Genomic DNA, 17496 nt, shown 5'->3' with positions numbered 1-17496 from the left:
CTGGGGTGCTTTGCTGCCCTTTCAACAAGGAAGCAGCACCCCCGCCCCCATCTCCTCCAGCATACTGTGCACATGCTGAGTGAGAAGCAGGGTGGGGACAGGGAGGGGAGAAGGGCAGAGAGCGCTCGGAGGGCTCTGCATCCCACCCAGGATCTCTGATCCGTCACCCCTTTCCCAGGCTGGAAGCAGCAGACAGGGAACAGGGTGGCAGGTGAGTTCTGGCTCCGGTGCTGCTGGGATTGGTTAGTTCTGGTGGCTCCCTCCGCCCCCACCCCTCCCCAGCACCTCAGTGTCCTTACCTGTAAAGTAAGGATAACAACTACCTTACAGGGTTAGTAAGAGGATGTCAAGTAAAGCAGAGCAGTGTCCGTCCCCTAGAAGATGCTTCACAAATCTGGTTTCCATTCGACCCCTCCCCCACCCATTCACATCCTAACTGTCCTTTCATCCCACCTCCTCTTCCCAGATTTATCATCCAATCCGCAAAATACGGCTCTCGGTTAGAAACCATGTAACATACTTGGTAGCGTATATGCACGCATATATGTATATACATTATAGTATATGCATAAGCACTCAGTATTTCATGGTGTTGGGTAGGAATCCCACTTCAAACTCTTCTGCACACACCCAGTGTGAGGCAGGGGGCACAGTGCTGGCTGGTGGGCTGAACTAGAGACTCTCAAGGAAGACTCCCAGGGAGACTGTGGCGGAGGGGGGGTGCAGAGAGAGACCCTATGTCTCAATAGAGCAGGGGAGCAGCGGTGCCAAGTGGGGAACAGACACCATGCCACTTCAGGAGCAGCTGAAGGAAGGGGGGTGCCTGGCTCAAGAAGAGACAGACTTGCTCTTGGCAGCCTGAAGGACGACACCCTAGAACAGGGTGGATGGAGGTCACAGGGAGATAGACCTAGCTTAACCTAAGGAAGAACCTCTGAGCTGTCTAAAGATGCAGTGGGCTGCATCATAAGGTAGTGAGTTCCCCGTCACTGGAGGTAATCAAGGAAAGCCTGAAGCCCCTCTTGATGATTGTCAGAGAGTGAATTAACCCAGGGAATGGTAAGTTGCTCTAAAAGAACACTGATGTTTTTCCAGCCTAGGGATTCTTCAGTTCTATGAATCAGAAAGGGATCTTTTTTTTTTTTTTTTTATTCTGGGCAGTGGAAGGAATTTGCAGAAGGCAAAGTGTGGTTTAGTTACATTAGGAGTTTTTCAGCGCAGTGTGGCATTTTCCAATCGTCACTCTCTTCCCCTCGATCTGTTTAATGGCACTAAGGGATTCGCCGAAGGCTGCTGGTGCCACCAGAGGGGTGAAGAGCCGTTCTCTTCCCAGCTTCCCCTCCACCTCTACCCCAGCCCTCTTCTCCTGCGGGGCCCTTGGCCCAGCAGCAGGTCTGCCTGCCAAGTCCAGGGCTGAGAGGGACCTGGGGAACCCATTAGTCTCGCTCAAGATGCAACGGGATGGATCGATGAGAGCCTCAGCAGGCCGGCTGTTCTGGGAAGAAGGAGGGAGGCTGGCTTCTGCAACCGGAAGGCAGGGGGCCAGGCAGGGCGGGAGGAGGAGAGAAGAGCTGTGAAAGGCACAGCCGGGGTTGGACAGGGCCGTAGGACAAGGACACAAATACCTAAGTGATGGGTCTACAGGGGCACAGAGGACCCTTGTATCCAAAAAAAAAAAAAAAAAAAAAAAAAAAAAAAAAGAATAAACACCCATTTCGACTGGCATCCCTCTCTCTCCACAGGCTGATTCCCTTGGCTACGGGCTTTGGTTCTAGAAAAATGCTAATACTCCCAGAACAGACAGCACTTTGACATCTTGTGGGAGGCAGCTGATGTAATAGTGACCTCAGAGGTCTGTAGCAAGGATTTAGGGAGATAACATGGTTCACCATCGCACTCACTGCCCTGAACCTGGAAAGGCTCCATCCCCCTTCTCCCCGTGCCGGCCGCACAGGCCTCAGGGTGTGTCATTTTCAGTTTTCAGACCTTTCCTTGGCAGCAGATCCTGAAGGAGAGATGGGAATGAGAGTCTAGGGTGTCGCCAGTAGGGAAAAGGCACAGAACAAGTTCAAGGGCCTGAATGATGCATTTCACCTGCTTCTTGGTTTTTGTCTCATCCCACAGCTGGGCTTGGCCCTGAGGCCAGGCAGGGGAGACCAGGCTACAGGGGCCAGAGGAGGAGAGAGACAGGGCCTGGGGGACGAGGTGAGGCTTCCTGCTCACAGGAGGGCTGTCCTCTGCCTTGCCTGGCCCTGTGGGCCATCTTCTCTGATGGTAAGGGTGCGTGTGGGAAGAGCCTGGCCTCTGCGCTCCTGCTGTCTCCTGGAAGGAGGAAAGAAAAGGTCTCTCTCTTCTGCCTTTTCCACAGTTATCTGGAGAAGCAGGGGGAAGAGGTAATAAGAACTATGTGTGTTAAAACACTTAATGTCTCTTTTCCTCATGCATCTAATAGGAATGTTTATGGAGTTCATCTTCTATGGTTATCACGAAGTTTGTTTATTTATTTTTAATGTTTATTTATTTTTGAGAGAGAGTGAGAGAGAGTGTGTGAGCAGGGGAGGGGCAGAGAGAGAGGGAGACACAGAATCCAAAGCAGGCTCCAGGCTCTGAGCTGTCAGCACACAGCCTGGCGGGGCTCAAACCCACGAGCCGTGAGATCATGACCCGAGCCGAAGTTGAATGTTTAACCCACTGAGCCACCCAGGCGCCTCCATTATTGTGAGGTTTAAATGGGATAATTTAAAAAGCCTTAGCAGGGTTTTGGGCACATAGTGAGTGCTCAACAAATGGTTAATTTTTTCTCACTATGAGGATAAGGCCTCCCATAGCGAGTGCCTCCTGGGGCTGGCATGGAGAGGTCCACTAGTGCCCCAGTATTGTCACAAGGGGCCCTGGGTCTCCTCCACCCCTTGCTGCCATGACCTCAATTACAGGGTAAAGTAACAGTGAGTAAGTGTTTATTATGTTCTGGGCCCCCATACCTTCCACCCGAATGCCCTGAAAAGCAGTATTATTCCCACTTTACACAGGAGGGAACTAAGGCTCAGAGAGGTCCAGTGATGTGCGTGATATCACACAGCTCCTGAGTGGCGGAGCAGCTTGGTTCGACTCCAAAGACGGTTCTCTTTTACCGCACATTCTGCACTTCTCTCCAGCTGTGCCTCCTCCCTGGGGTCGGAGTCTGCTCCTCTCCCACCACCTGGACTGAGTTTCGCAAGCACAGGGACAGTAGGAGGACAGAGCTGAACTCTGGTCACTGTGCTCCAGGTCCTGACTTGGCGTTGTTCACAAGGGCTCCAACGGGGGCGCCCGGGCAGCTCAGTCGGTTAAGCGTCCCACTTCGGCTCAGGTCACGACCTCACAGCTCGCGGGTTCAAGCCCCGCGTCGGGCTCTGTGCTGACAGCTCGGAGCCTGGAGCCTGCTTCAGATTCTTTGTCTCCCTCGCTCTCTGCCCCTCCCCCGCACGCACTCAGTCTCTCTCTCTCTCTCAAAAACAAACAAACTTTAGAAAAATTAAAAAAAAAACAAACAAAAAACGGGCTCCAAGAAGGAAGGGAAGAAAAACTGGTGTGTGCCTCTTGTTTCCTAAGTGCAGCTGCCGTGTCATGCTCGGTGTGTGTCATCCTATTGAATGCCCTCGGCCATCCTTCCAGGGAGGTATCGTTGTCCCCACTTTATAGACAAGACAACAGGAGGCTAGAGAGTTCCTAAGTCACCTTCCCAAGGTCACACAGGAAGTAAACAGGTGGCAGAAGGCATAGCGGCACACGACATGGCCACAGAGAGCGTAAATACTTAGAACGCCAAGGCGAACGTAAGATATATACATGTGATATATATACATATACTTCACACAAAGGTACCAGGAAAATACGTAATGCTTGTGACCAAAGGGAGTCTAAGGCTCTGGGTCCATCCTGAGCGTCTCAAAAGCTTACTGTGTGTCAAGGCTGGGGGATCTCACCAACGGGGCCTCAGGGGCCATGGTGGGAACCCCAACTCTCCTTGGAAGCCCCCAAACAGCCACGTCCCCTACGCTCAATGGTGATGACCAATATGGCATGCCTAGGCCCCTTGCCTCTCCCCCAGCCTCATTACAACTAAGCACTTGTGGGTGTTCTGATTTTTCTCCCCCGATTCAAGAAAAAAAAAAAAATAATGTAAAACACAATACAACTCTACTTGGTCCAAAACCCGCTTATTAAAAATCTACTTTTGGAGAGAAGGAGAGTAAATGGTATGATTCCCCATGGAATGATCTCTGTTATGCCTAATTCTGATGGCTGGAAAATAGAATTAGATGCCTGTTCCTAATTCAAATTGCAGTGTCTCCTGGACCTGCATTAATAAGGAAGGAGAGCAGAGTTTCGCCTCCGAAGCTCTGAGCTACATTTCCCTTCAGTCCCTGATTTCTTCACCCTTTGATTAGATTTTAATCCTCCTTGCCCTTGAACTTCTCCTGAGCTGCCCGCCCTTCCCTGGGCCCTGGTGGGTGGGACCGGAGTCACCCAGCAAGCCTCAATGGATGAGTTCTTCAAGCAGAGGCAGCACTGTGTGGTCGATGAGTCCCTCCTGGGCTGTGGCCCGGCCTCTCTGGGACTTGGGCAGGCTCATCCTTTTCAGGACGGGGTCTGGGCACGGCCATCCTGCACCCCGCTCAAGGGAGCGAGGGGACATGCTGCTCCAGAGAGAGCTCTGCCCCTCAAAGGACAACGTGCCCACCCTGAGCTGGGGCTCTGAGTCTGTCTGTGCAGACCAGGAGGGCGGGAGGGGCCGTGGAGGAGGACATCCCGGCCCAGAGTCAGAGGACCTGAGTTAGAGTCTCGCACCAGCTGTGCGACCTCAAGCAGGTCCCCGAGCAGCTTCAAGACTCTGGTTTCTTGGCTCTGGAACGACCGGGGAGGAGGGAAATGGAATGGCAAAATCGTAATTGAAAGTGCCCTGCCATCTGCAAGGACTCGTATGAATGTCAAGGAATATTGTGATTCTAAGGGAAAGAGCCCTGGTCTAGGAGGCAACAGACTCTAGCACAGTGCTCAGTGCACAGTAGGTGCTTAACTGACAGAGGAGTAACTTCCTTCCCAGGAAGAGCTGAAGCGGAGAGAGCAGGGCTCACCCTACGCGCAAGAAGGACTGAGGCTAGACGTAAGAAAGAACTTCCCATCAGGCTGGTGAGACATTGGACTCGGCACTAGGGAAGGGCTGCAGGAGGATCTCTGCCAGGAGAGATTTACGGCCTGTCCTTTGTCTCTTAACATTCCTGCCATATGCATGGAGGGCACCAGTTCGGTCCTGCCCGAGCGGGTTTCTGGCAAACATTTCTAGGGGAGAATCCTTGAGTTTGTGACACCATTCAGCGATTCGAGGATGCCGTACGAGGAGGGCCAGCTGGTGGAATGCGACGTTTCTCAACTCCCTTCTATCAACTACTAGCATCCGGTGGGCTTTTCTATCAGCGGCCTTTTGGGACTCATGGTCAAAACTATTTGGAAGGGAAGAGGTAAGTGGTTGCTTTGGCCACAGGACAACTCAGAGCATCCGTGCTAATGTGTGCTGTGAATCTCCATGAGGGGGAAACAGAATGAAGTGTTTATCCAAACGTTTCTCCTTTTCATTTTTTATTTTGGCCACAAAACACTTCTCATCTAAAGCAGTGCTGTCCGATAGAGCTCTCTGGGATGCCGGGCATGTTCTGTGTCTGCATTGTCCACAGGTGGCCAACGAGACTGAGGAACTGGATTTTGAGTTTTATTTACCTTCCACATGGGGGAATTCCAAGACCTCCAAACCCACTGGGTCCTTGTAATAATTAAAGAAACTATATAGAACGCACACAGGGTTGGGACTGTTACTTTGTTTCTTGGGTAGCACCCAGTAAATCATACATCTGTGTTTATGCAAATAAGGGAATGAATACACATCATGGGGAGGCCGTGGGGTGCAAGTGCCTGGTAAAGAAGGTGTTTTTGACCCTTGACAGGGAAAGGACCTTTGTTTACAGATGCTATAGCGATTCGGCGTAGAGAAAAGACTTAAGCATGCAGAGCAGTTCAGGGAACCCATAAAAAAAAAAAAAGGAGCCACGATGGGAGGTGACAAACCTTTGCCAACAGAGCCCACCCAGCCTTGCAGGGTGAGGCCTGCATAGGCGAGGTGCACAGGACACAGATCCCTGGGGCTCGGACACTGGGCCCCAGGGGCAGGTAGTGGCCAGCACCTGCCTGACCACATGTGGGTACGCAGCTGTCACTGGGAGCACACAGATGCACAGATTTGCTGCAAAGTGCTGGCTTAAATTAGCTAAATCTCATAAACACTAAATTTATGTTACAAATCGTCTGACAGTCAGAGACACCGTATTTCTAAAACCTGCATTTGCAAAAAAATGCTTTATCAGGAATTGCCCTTGGACCTCATTCCATCAGCAAAACCCGCTCTCCAGGGGAAGAAGCTTTTCAACCCATCAAGTACAAAATGCATCCAATTTTATATTTTCCCTCTCTCTCTCTTTTTTGTAGCTCCTTAACAATGAGGCTGAAAATGTGGGAATTGAGTCTGTGGATGCAAAAAGGCTTGGAGGTTGGCCAGTCTCCCTGTAACCCAGTTCTCTCTGTTCCGCCCATGCCTGGCAAAGGGTGTTCCTGGATTTCTCTCTCTCTCTCTCCCTCCCCGCCACCATATAGACAAACAGCCAAGGACGCATGGGAATCATCCCCGCCATCTGAGGGAGCCCTCCCCAACCTGGCTTACTCCCAGCCAGGGGCAAATGGATCAGGCTGAAATCCACAAGCCAGGACTGTGTGGGGTGGAGCCCGGCTGGGGAAACTTACATTCTGCTTTGGCACAGATGAGGCAGGCGGTGGTGCAGTTGAAGAAGTTCAGGATCCCAGCTACAGCCACGCTGATGTCGGTGTTGCTGGGGTGGAGGTTCAGGGTTGTGAATCTCTGGGACTGGAACTTGATAAATTCCTCTGGGGCCACTTTGAAATGGGGGACCTGGGAGGAGGAGCAAAAAATAGGCAGCAGGGAGGATCCAGGATGAGTGAAAAAGCCAGCAAGCCTGAGTGAGGCGAGGCTGTGGACGGTGGATTCTTCCGTGTAAGAAGAAGGTCTACGGAAGACCTTTGACACACGTCGGTGGAGGTGCAGCTTGCGGGATTCGGGACCCTCACCAGAGCAAGAAGACAAGATGACATCCTTGATGTTGCACTTGACAGTGCTTAAAACAGGACCACCCAGGAGGAGAACCCCTTCCCCCGGAGACCCGTATAAACATACTGTGGGCCTTGGAGCTGGGGTCTGTGGCCCTGAGAGGCCAAAACAATAGGTCTTTATTCTCAGAACTGCCCACTGCAAGGCAGCCAGACAAAAGGCTCGTGGAGGCGTAATCCTTATGATATTTTATTTGTAGTTAATAAATCAGAGCAGAGACGACAGAAAGAGAAAAACACTGCCCTGGGGACTAAGCAAGGAGCCCCATCAGACCAGCCTGGCCGACAAGTGTATAAACCAGCTCCCAACAAACTTCTTATGTGACAGCCTGGACCGGGTGCCTCCACAGACATACACACGGAGTAGGGAGCGCCTGCCGCAGGCTAAGGAGCCAACCAGAGAGCCTCTGAACAGAGCCAGGTAAATAAAAACCTGCTCTGGCTTCATTAGGACCGTGTCAGCTTCTCTCCGCGTCTATTACTGATCTTTCCGGCAGGCACTGCCCCTGCCTGCTGCCTCTCTTCTCCTGGGAAGAGATATTAACAGGCTGTGATGCTGCTTTATTGGCAGCTTAGGCTGTTGGGTGGGTAATAGGAAAGTTAAAGCGTAATAAGCTGCCATCCACCTTGATTTGGTTTTGTCACCCTCATCCCTGGTAGCCATAGCCAGGAGAGCTGAAGGCTACTTGCGTCTATCAGAGACGGACTCAGGAAACCTCAACCCCTGTCTTTCCTTAGGACCTGTGCACTATGGGAGGGCCAAGGTACAGCCAACATGGTTTGGAATGATGCTAAAGCAAGCGGGACTGGGGGTAGACAGCAGAAAGGACTTCCTGGTGGTGAGTTCACCGGCTCCTAGAGTGGGTTATTCAGAAATGCCTGCAGACGTTTTCTTTGCCTGGGCCAGTCCAAAGTCTGGGATAATGTTGAGATGGTGTTTATAGGGGTCTGCTACCTTGTCCTTTTAAGATTCTGGGAGAGGTCAGCCAGAGACCAGAGCTCCTCTGCGACTGGGGGCAGGGGAGAGCGAAGATTTAGCAGAAATCAGGAAACTCTTGAATTCAGCTAGGATTAGCCCTTGAACCACAGAGAGGGCACCCAATATTTTCTAGCAGAGACTGAAAAATGCACACCTGGAGAAACCCAGGCGAGTTAGGAGACAAGACTCAGAAGAGTGAGGTGGATCTAAGGGGTGTCACAAGGGGTCCTTCTTCCCAGCTTGTATTTTGCATCTCATACAATCTGCCTAAAAAGAACAAATGCACCTTAAAAGGAGAAACCGTTCACAAAGGAGCAAGATGGAGGCCAAGGCCAGGCAGGGGCAGGGTGGCCAGGCTGGGTAGCCGCTTCCTGGGTGGCCACCCAGCCTACGCGGTTCCAGCTAACTCACCCCCAACAGAGTGGAACCTTAGAGACACCCTTGAATCCACAGACCCTAGCGATGGATGAGGAAAAATACTCCGGATATTCAAGGAAGTGAAGGACAAATGGGTTTTCCAGGTTATAGACTTGGGTTTGCAGCCAGGTTCTGCTGTGTGATTCGGGGCAAACTACGTAACCTTTCTATGCTCCCTTAGGATGGAGAGAATGATACGTGCCTCTAGGATTTTGGGGAGGATGAAATGAGAGCCTGTGTATGAAGGACACAATGGCCCAGTACCTAACATGTAGTAAGTGTTCCAGTAATGCCTACTTGCTTCCCTTCCCCTTTTCTCCCCAAATCTAGGGGCTCCTGAAAAAGCTCTTGAAACTCTTCTGTGCGGGGGTGAGGCTGGAGGGGCCTTCCCAGGAAGTGGAGTCGGTGGGAAGTCTCCCGCACAGCCCGGCCATCTTGCAGGCGGCTGGAAAACCAGCCAGCTGCTCTGACGGGCCCAGGCAGGGATGGCCCAGGCCAATCCAGCTGATTCTCTCTCTAGGACAAAGATCAATCCGTAATTGATTTGCAATTGCAAATGCATCCCAGCAAGTCATTGTGGAGGTGTGGGGGGGAAGGAGAGGTGAGGCAGAAAGCGACCAGCCACAGGGCTACAGAGAGGGTAGCAGCATTTAAAGGAATGAACTCCTCGGTGAGAACTCCATTTCTTTTCCCTGGAGCGGAGGGGAATCAGTGTGAGGCAGTTCAGCCTCATAAAATATGAAAAGAAATGCATAATCTGAATGGAAAGGAAAGGATGCTCTGGAAGGGATGCTCTGGCTGTTCCCTGGGCAGCACAACCTGTCTGGCTGGTCAGTGGCATGGGGGCCAGGGTGGCAGGGTGGGGAACACGGTTATAAATCAGGGTCTCTGCCTCTGGCCTGAAATGCCAAACAGGGTTAAGGGATATGTGTTAGCGGAGGGAAAAAAAAAATCCACTGAACCCCACGCGGAGGCCATTTTGGAGTGGGGGTTGGGGGGTGACTGTAAGGGACAGTGAGGCAGTGTGATGGGGAGGGGGGTGAGAGGAGAAAAGAGGAAACGGGGAGCTGAAGTCTTGGCAACCTCACTTGGTGAAGATCACAGGGACTGCTGGAATAACAGCCTGCCAGAGATCTGAGCTGTTACTTGGAGCACGGCAAGAAAGATTTAAATTAAACATCAGCTCTAACTTCCTGGGGCCAAGGCCTGTCAGATGAGGGGGGGGGGGTGCTGAGTAGAGGGGTGGCGGGGGAATGCAGTGAAGACAGAAGCACCTTTTTTGGCCTAGGATGAGTCAAGAGTCATCTTTCAGGGCATCTGAGGGGGTAGGGATGGGGAGCTCTCCGCAGAGACCTGGCCTGTGGCCAGAAGGCTCAGGGGGCTTAGCCTATAGGGCAGTGGCCCAGGGCTGGGGAGGCAGGGGTGGGGGGGACAAGACCAGCCACAGGACTAGAGCTAGGACGGCAAAGCACTTTAAAATGCAGGTAACGGGGCGCCTGGGTGGCTCAGTCGGTTAAGCGTCCAACTTCGGCTCAGGTCATGATCGTGGATCTTGCGAGTCGGAGCCCCACATCGGGCCCTCAGCTGTCAGCGTGGAGCCCGCTTTGCATCCTCTGTCCCCCTCTCTCTGCACCTCCCCCGCTTGTACATGCTCTCTCTCAAAACTAAATTTAAAAAATTAATAAAAAAACTAAGTGCAGGTAACAATTCTGAGAGGGGGTTCATGAAGAGGCAAGATAGATATCTGGGCAAAGACTCAGGGATTCACCAGGCCGCCTTCTGACCGTGAGAAAAGTGGGTGACATTAAGGGGGTAGACTCCAGGGGACTGTAGGGGGGTGGTGGTAGGCTCCAGGGGACCGGGGGCAGGGGGTTAGGCTCCAGAGGATGGAGGATAGGCAGCAGGGGCGGCTTGCTGAGGCAGTATCTGTCCCGTGGTGGGTTTTCTCTTATTTCTAGAATCAGATCCTCCCAAAGCTACTGCTCCTGGAAGGCTGAGCCTCCAGGCCCCAGAAAAGGTGCAAGACTGATCCTTCCTTCCCCTGTCCCTCTGCCCTGCCCTCTCCCCGGCTCCTGACCTTGCACCTCCCGTCACCAAGCTCTGTCTGTTCTCGAAGGACCCTGGCTAGAAGGCTCTTCAGGGCAGAGAAGGGCTGAGGGGGTACTTTGCCACTGTCTCCAAGGGATGTATGTGAAAGGGAAGACTGACGGATTCCTGGAGAAACTAGGAAGGGTTCCAGCAATAAGCGAAACAACAAAGTTTCGAGTTCGTTTTCTCCAGGGGAAAAGGAGGGAGAGAGTTGATGGAACAGAGAGCAGGCTATTACTCAGAAACTCATCCCCAACTGTCTTTATCCCCCATGGAACTGGAAGCAGTGGAAATGATCTCAACACTGAAACGACGGAAGCTCAAGTTCGAGGTGACACCTGAGGAAGAATTCACTGATTGAAGAAGTAAACACTGGAATTGGTGAATGGGGAAGAAAACCAAAGACAACCTTTTCCTCGAGAACTTAGACAGCAAGAGTTTTAAACTTTATTTTAGCAATAAAATGTAGCAGTGCCTCCCCCGCAAAGGCATTCTTTGCCAGAATCGCCGTATCTGAACAGAGAATCATGAAGCAATTCCTGGGGAGCTCAGACTTCTGTCTTCTTGGTGTCCACAGCCTCTCCCTCCACCCATCACCGCCAAGGGCCCCCCTCCGCCCCCGCAACGCCCCACCCCGGGACGCAAAGACCCAGAGCAGCTCAGTTTAAAAGTCCTGTTGTGAAATCTCCCCTCCGTGTCCCCTCCACCCAAACAGCCTGGAGAAAAGTGAGTACCCAACAAAGGACCACTTCTTCTCACTGTTTTGATGTTGTTGGTAACACCAACCAGGCCCCAATGGGCTCCTCCAGACCTTGAGAATCCATGACATCTTTGGGCCCAGGGCACAGGTTGCCAGCCCGGAGACAGTCCCCAGGCTGGCGTAGCACTCACCTCCTTCTCCCCACAGATGTTGCTGATGATAGAGCTGGAGGCCGGACTGGAGGAGGGTCCCAGGACGGCGACCACCCCCTTGGGGAGGATCTGACACACTGCGGCCAGCAACAGGACGGAGCGTGGGCAGCAGGAAAGGAAACAAGGCACTCATCAGGCGGGATGGGGGCCGGCTCCCCTGCCTGGGGTTCAGGCTCACGCCCAACCTTCACCTGCAGGACCCTCAACTTCCGCCACTCTCCCCCCAGCCTCCTCCCACCTTTCCAAACTCAGTGCCTCTCCTCTTCTGGACTATGGGGCTCCGGGACAGCTTTATTGGAGTTTATGGAAGGTATTAAATGAGGAAATGACCCAGGTTATGACAACATACGGCCACAGCCAACAGGGTGCGTAAATTGTCTTGGCTGTCCCTGAAGGACGGGGGCTAACGGCGGAAACCTGCGGATTCCATCCTGCCAGACCTGCAGCGAGGGTGCTGGGAGCCTCAGCATGGCTGCCTCGGGGGCTGAGGGCCCAGCTCACAGAACGGTCACCTGCCGTGCAGTCTGTTAACCCCTCAAATCTAAAGAGGAAGGGGAGGGGCGCCTGGGTGGCTCAGTCGGTTAAGCGTTCGACTTCGGCTCAGGTCACGATCTCATGGTCCGTGGGTTCGAGCCCCGCGTCGGGCTCTGTGCTGACTGCTCAGAGCCTGGAGCCTGTTTTGGATTCTGTGTCTCCCTCTCTCTATGAACCTCCCCCGTTCATGCTCTGTCTCTCTCTGTCTCAAAAATAAATAAATGTTAAAAAAAAAAAAATTAGGGGCGCCTGGGTGGCGCAGTCGGTTAAGCATCTGACTTCAGCCAGGTCACGATCTCACGGTCCGTGAGTTCGAGCCCCGCATCGGGCTTGGGCTGATGGCTCAGAGCCTGGAGCCTGTTTCCGATTCTGTGTCTCCCTCTCTCTCTGCCCCTCCCCCGTTCATGCTCTGTCTCTCTCTGTCCCCAAAATAAATAAACGTTGAAAAAAAAAATTAAAAAAAAAAATTAAAGAGGAAGGGGAGGAAGAAAGGCAGACAAGCAGTGGGACAAAGGGTGGTAGAGAGGACGCAGAGAGAAGATATCAGACTCAGCTAAAGCCAAGCGAGCAGGAGGGAGATAAGCAGAAAGAGAAAACAAGAGGGAGGGAGGGAGGGAGAGAGAGAGAGAGAGAGAGAGAGAGGCAAGGAGTCTCATGTCTCGATGGCATCCTCTGTCACTCTTGCTCACCTAGACCCCAGCTTGGTGCACCTGCTTCCCTGAGTATGTCGGGCACTTTGTGATCTTGGGCTTCCCCACGGAGAAGGAGCCTTTCCTTCCTCTACTCTGGACACTCACCCTGTCAAAGAGCACCTCAAATGCCCTCCTCCTTACGCCTTCCCCGGCTCCTTTCTGTGGAATTAATCTTCCCCATCTCCCCCAGGGCCCCTGAGGCCCCTCGTGTGTCCCTCTGTACTGAGACGCTTGTAAATGTGCCGAATTCAGCTTGTTGCTTAGATGTCTTTCTGCTCTCACTAGATTTCAAACCCCGTAAGGGCAGCAGCTGAGCCATACTTGTCTCTAAGACCCCGCTTCTCACCTCCTCAGTGTCCAGCACAAGGTTTTCTAGGTGCCCAGCTCACAGTCATTGAACGAATGAGTGGAGGGATGGATGACTACGCAATCAGAAGAGGAGGAGAGAATCTCAGATTTTAAAACGCTACAGACTGAGCACCAAAGGATGGGAGAAAAAGGAGGTGACAGAGAGAACTTGACCGTGGTATCAGAACCCAAGAGTCGCCCGCTGGAATATGCACCGAGGTTCCCGGACACACTGCAAGGCATTCTTCACTGCAAAATTCGGAACTTGACTCTGGACACATTTTCTTCCTACTCACGTCAAGAGTCAGGCTGAGCCATTTCCAAGGCCAGTAAACTGAGGTTAAGGGATCAGTCCAAGGTTCCTTACTGAGGAGGCGGCTGCAAAGCCACACCTGCAACCTAGATGTTCTTTCTCCTAGGGTAGGGTCCTAAACATTGGTCCACACAGCCACATGATGGCCCTCATGGGCCCTCGCGGGGGGAGCACCAGAGCCCAAATCCCAGTGTTGCCGTTTCACACACAAACCACAGGCTGTCCTCCCAGCCTGAGGCTCACGCAGGGATCCCGCCACACCGGGGATCTCAGCTGGCCAAGAGGCTGCGGGCTGTGGGTACCCGAGCGGAGCTCATCTGTACTGTGTCTGAAACATTCCCAGTGACAAAGTAGCCACAAGCTGGCTTCATCTCTGAAGACTGCTCTTCCAAGTTGAAGCAGCTGGCATGTAAGTTAGGCCACGTGATCTCAGCCAAGCTTAACTCTTACTGGCCACTAGACGCTCTAAGTCCGTCGGCCATCAGACTCCTGCACCTTAGTGGGTCTTAGTCCCTGATTTTACCGATAAGGAAACACCACCCGAGGGATGTTCAGTGACTCCTCCTTAGAGGAGTCAGGCACCTAACAAAGGTCAGAGTCAGCACCGGAATTCAAGTGTGTTGACCCCATCCTGTCTGGTGCCCATTTCGCTATCTCGAAGCCCCCCCAGCTCCCTGCAGCCACCCCACCCCTCCCTACCCACCCCTCCGGTCCAGACCCCCATCCCATCTCTTTCTACTGAATCTGCTTCCCGAGGTCACCAGTGACCTCTTAGCAGTTTTCCCATCCCATTCTCTCTCTGCAGCACCTGATGCTGCTGACTGCTGTGTTCTTTTGAATTTCATAACCGTCCAACCCTGATTCTGGTCAGTCTTCTTCACTTCCTTTGCTGATTCCTCTTCCTTTCTCCACCTGCTAAATCCAGGTTTGATCTGTGCCTCCCTCTCCCCGGGCAATCTCACCCTTGCCTTGACCTCTACTCTCCTCCCTGCCTAGGTGATCCTGTACTCTGACCTATGTCCTGGGTTAAAGGTCAAGTTCCAACCACCTGCCAGACACTGCCACGGGGACTCCGCTCTGGTATCATGCACCCATCATGTCCATGGCAGAGAGGAAAGCCTGTCTTATTTACCTCTGTATCCTCCATACTTAACACAGGGCCTGTGCTTCATAGTTATGTGCGCAATAAATAGTTGCTGAACCACCCTGATGCCTGCTCAACACTTTCCATGGAAAACTGGAAATAAGCTACAGGTCCAGTCATAAGGGAACACTTACCTTAAATGTCGGTCATATACCCACATGGAGTATTATTTAGGTATTTAAAATGCTTAGGAACAGTTTATGACAGTATTAAAAATATTTATGAAATAATATTAAGAGAGAGAAGCAGGATATGAAATTATACATATATCTACATGAAGGCTACAACCAAGCAAATACAAAAAACAGGCGCTCAGGAACACCTGTAAGAAGATGTTATAAAAGCCCGCATTTACTGGGAGCTAATTATGCGCTTTATATGAACGGACGTATTTAAGTCTCATAACGACCCGATGAGATAGGAACTATGACTGTCAACTTCATTTTACAGATGAGAGAGTGGGACAGAAAAATTAAAGGGCAGAGTCGGGATTCACGCCCTCAGTCCCTGACCCCAGGTCGGCACCCTCACCTTGGCACCCTGCAGCCTCCCACCGTCCCACGGTGATTAACTGGGACGTTAATGGGGATCGCTTTGGCCAGTTCGACGTTGCATGATTTTCTTCCCCCTCTTCTTTTCTCTTACTTTCTATCATGAGCATCTACTCATTTTATAACACGTCATTATAAAATACAGAAGGCATAAAAAAGTTTCTTTCAAGGAGGAAGTAAAATTCAAATGTGTGTGATTTCCTCAAGATACTACCTTTCCTGGGGCGCCTGGGTGGCTCAGGCGGTTAAGCGTCCGACTTCGGCTCAGGTCACGATCTCAGGTTGTGAGTTCGAGCCCCACATCAGGCTCTGTGCTGACAGCTCAGAGCCTGGAGCCTGCTTTGGATTCTGTGTCTCCCTCTCTCTCTGCCCCTACTCCTGCTTATACTCTGTCTCTCAGAAATAAACATTAAAAAAAAAAAAAAAAAAAAGGATACTACCTTCCCAGCCCTTCGTCCCATCGCACAACTGACTATTCCACACCAGCCCACCAGGAACATACTCCCAATTTTCCTACTCGAGCCTGGTCCCAAGTAGTTCTCCCTGACCGGACCTGGGATTCTTAACCTGCTGCCTCAGATCTGGGGGGTAGAAGTCAGTGGTCTGTGAACACTTTGGGGGGGGGAAAGCGACATCATTAATTTCTCTCCTAAGTAAAACTTGGCATTTCCTCCAATTGTGAACATAGGCGATAACCACAGTATCTTAACGGTACGTGTGACTTTGTCACCAACGGACACCCCAAATCTTTTCCTGCCACGTTGCAGTGCTTCAGATAATCTCAAGATAACATTTATATCATTATTTCAAAATCAGGCCAGCAGTGGCACCTGTTGCTAGGTGTGGCCATTTAATACCTTAAGGAAGAAGCACATTTGTTAATATATCGCTATACAAATATTTTAACTCATTGCCATATAACTGGTTTCCTTGGTCATCCTTTCTATCTTATTCATTTAAAAACACTTTTCTGAGAAGGAGTCCATTAGCATTATTCGCGCCCCCAGGTGACCGTGGTCTAGGCCCTCTCTTGCCCTTCGGCTTGGCAAACTCCTACTGATCCTCCAGTGCCCAGCTCAGACCTTGCCCCCAGGCAAGAACACACTTCCCCCTCCTACCACATCACACGGTGGCTCTGAGTCAGTCCTGCCCTGGAGCTGCTGAGACAGATGCTTCCCTGTTCTCTGAATTCCTGGCCAGCTTCTGCCCCAAGCTGCTTCATTATGTTGGGCCTCAATAGAGAGAAGCTTCTCCTAAAAATAAATTCTTTTAGAAGGCTACAATCCCTTATTCCCAATTCCAAAAATCCGAAAGGCTCTGAAACTGGATGGTTTTCATCAAGCTCATTTGGTGGCAAAATCTGATCGAAACAGACAGATGTGAGGTTATTTATAGTATGCGAATATTTGAACGTAATTATGCATTTATTTGAGTCTGGGGTTCTGCCCGAAGCCCCGCTAGAGAGGTTACTTAATGCATGATGCGTGCATGACTTTCCCGTAGCTGGAAAGTTCTAGATTCTAAAAACATCCAGCCTTAGAGGTCTGTGGACCTGTGCCGTTCCGACCATCCATTGTCCATCTCCCACAATAGACTGGGAATCCCTTGAGGGCTTGGGTCACCTTAGTTCGGTTCTGACAAAAAGGAACTGTTCAGGGGCGCCTGGGTGGCGCAGTGGGTTAAGCGTCCGACTTCAGCCAGGTCCCGATCTCGCGGTCCGTGAGTTTGAGCCCCGCGTCGGGCTCTGGGCTGATGGCTCAGAGCCTGGAGCCTGTTTCCGATTCTGTGTCTCCCTCTCTCTCTGCCCCTCCCCCGTTCATGCTCTGTCTCTCTCTGTCCCAAAAATAAATAAACGTTGAAAAAAAATTAAAAAAAAAAAAAAAGGAACTGTTCAAAAGATGTTTGCTCAACTGAATTGAAATGATCCAAAATAATCCAATAACCCCCATGGCCTGGGGACCTCCTGGGGTCTGGGAATCGTTCTTTCGTTCCTTACGAAGGATGCCTTGCTCAAGAAAAATGGAAACTCTATAAAGGGCCTCAGCTCTGAAACCTCTGGAACGCTGACTCGATGGGCCCGGGCCAGCTGCGTGACAGCCCTGGGCAGTTTGTGAGAGGGACCGCTGGGGAGGGAGGTGCACCTTACCTCTGCCTCCCAGTGGGGGCAGGGAAGAGAGGGAATGAAGACGTGAATGACATTGCCATGGCAACAAAGTTGCCCAGCCAGCAGAGGCATCGGAAGACCAGGGTCAGAGAAGCTGCTGGAATAAAAGACCATGATGGGGTGTTGTAAGTGGGGGAAGGGG

General features: G+C 51.7%; 1 protein-coding gene across 1 annotated transcript in view; it reads right to left on the bottom strand.

Annotated features, from left to right (window-relative positions):
• The window catches only part of GRIK4 (glutamate ionotropic receptor kainate type subunit 4), a 305096-nt gene that overhangs the window by 152349 nt on the left and 135251 nt on the right, over positions 1-17496 (bottom strand). Inside the window, exons 4-5 of the mRNA XM_047878295.1 lie at positions 11588-11685; positions 6832-6997 (exon numbers count right to left, since the gene is read on the bottom strand). Coding sequence (XP_047734251.1) covers positions 6832-6997; positions 11588-11685 — 264 coding nt within the window. The remainder of the gene's footprint in view (positions 1-6831; positions 6998-11587; positions 11686-17496) is intronic.

Source organism: Prionailurus viverrinus, chromosome D1, assembly GCF_022837055.1.
Source record: "Prionailurus viverrinus isolate Anna chromosome D1, UM_Priviv_1.0, whole genome shotgun sequence".
Lineage (NCBI taxonomy): Eukaryota > Metazoa > Chordata > Mammalia > Carnivora > Felidae > Prionailurus > Prionailurus viverrinus.
The sequence above is the reverse complement of the archived record's forward strand: the minus strand, read 5'-3'. Positions and strand labels throughout refer to the sequence as shown.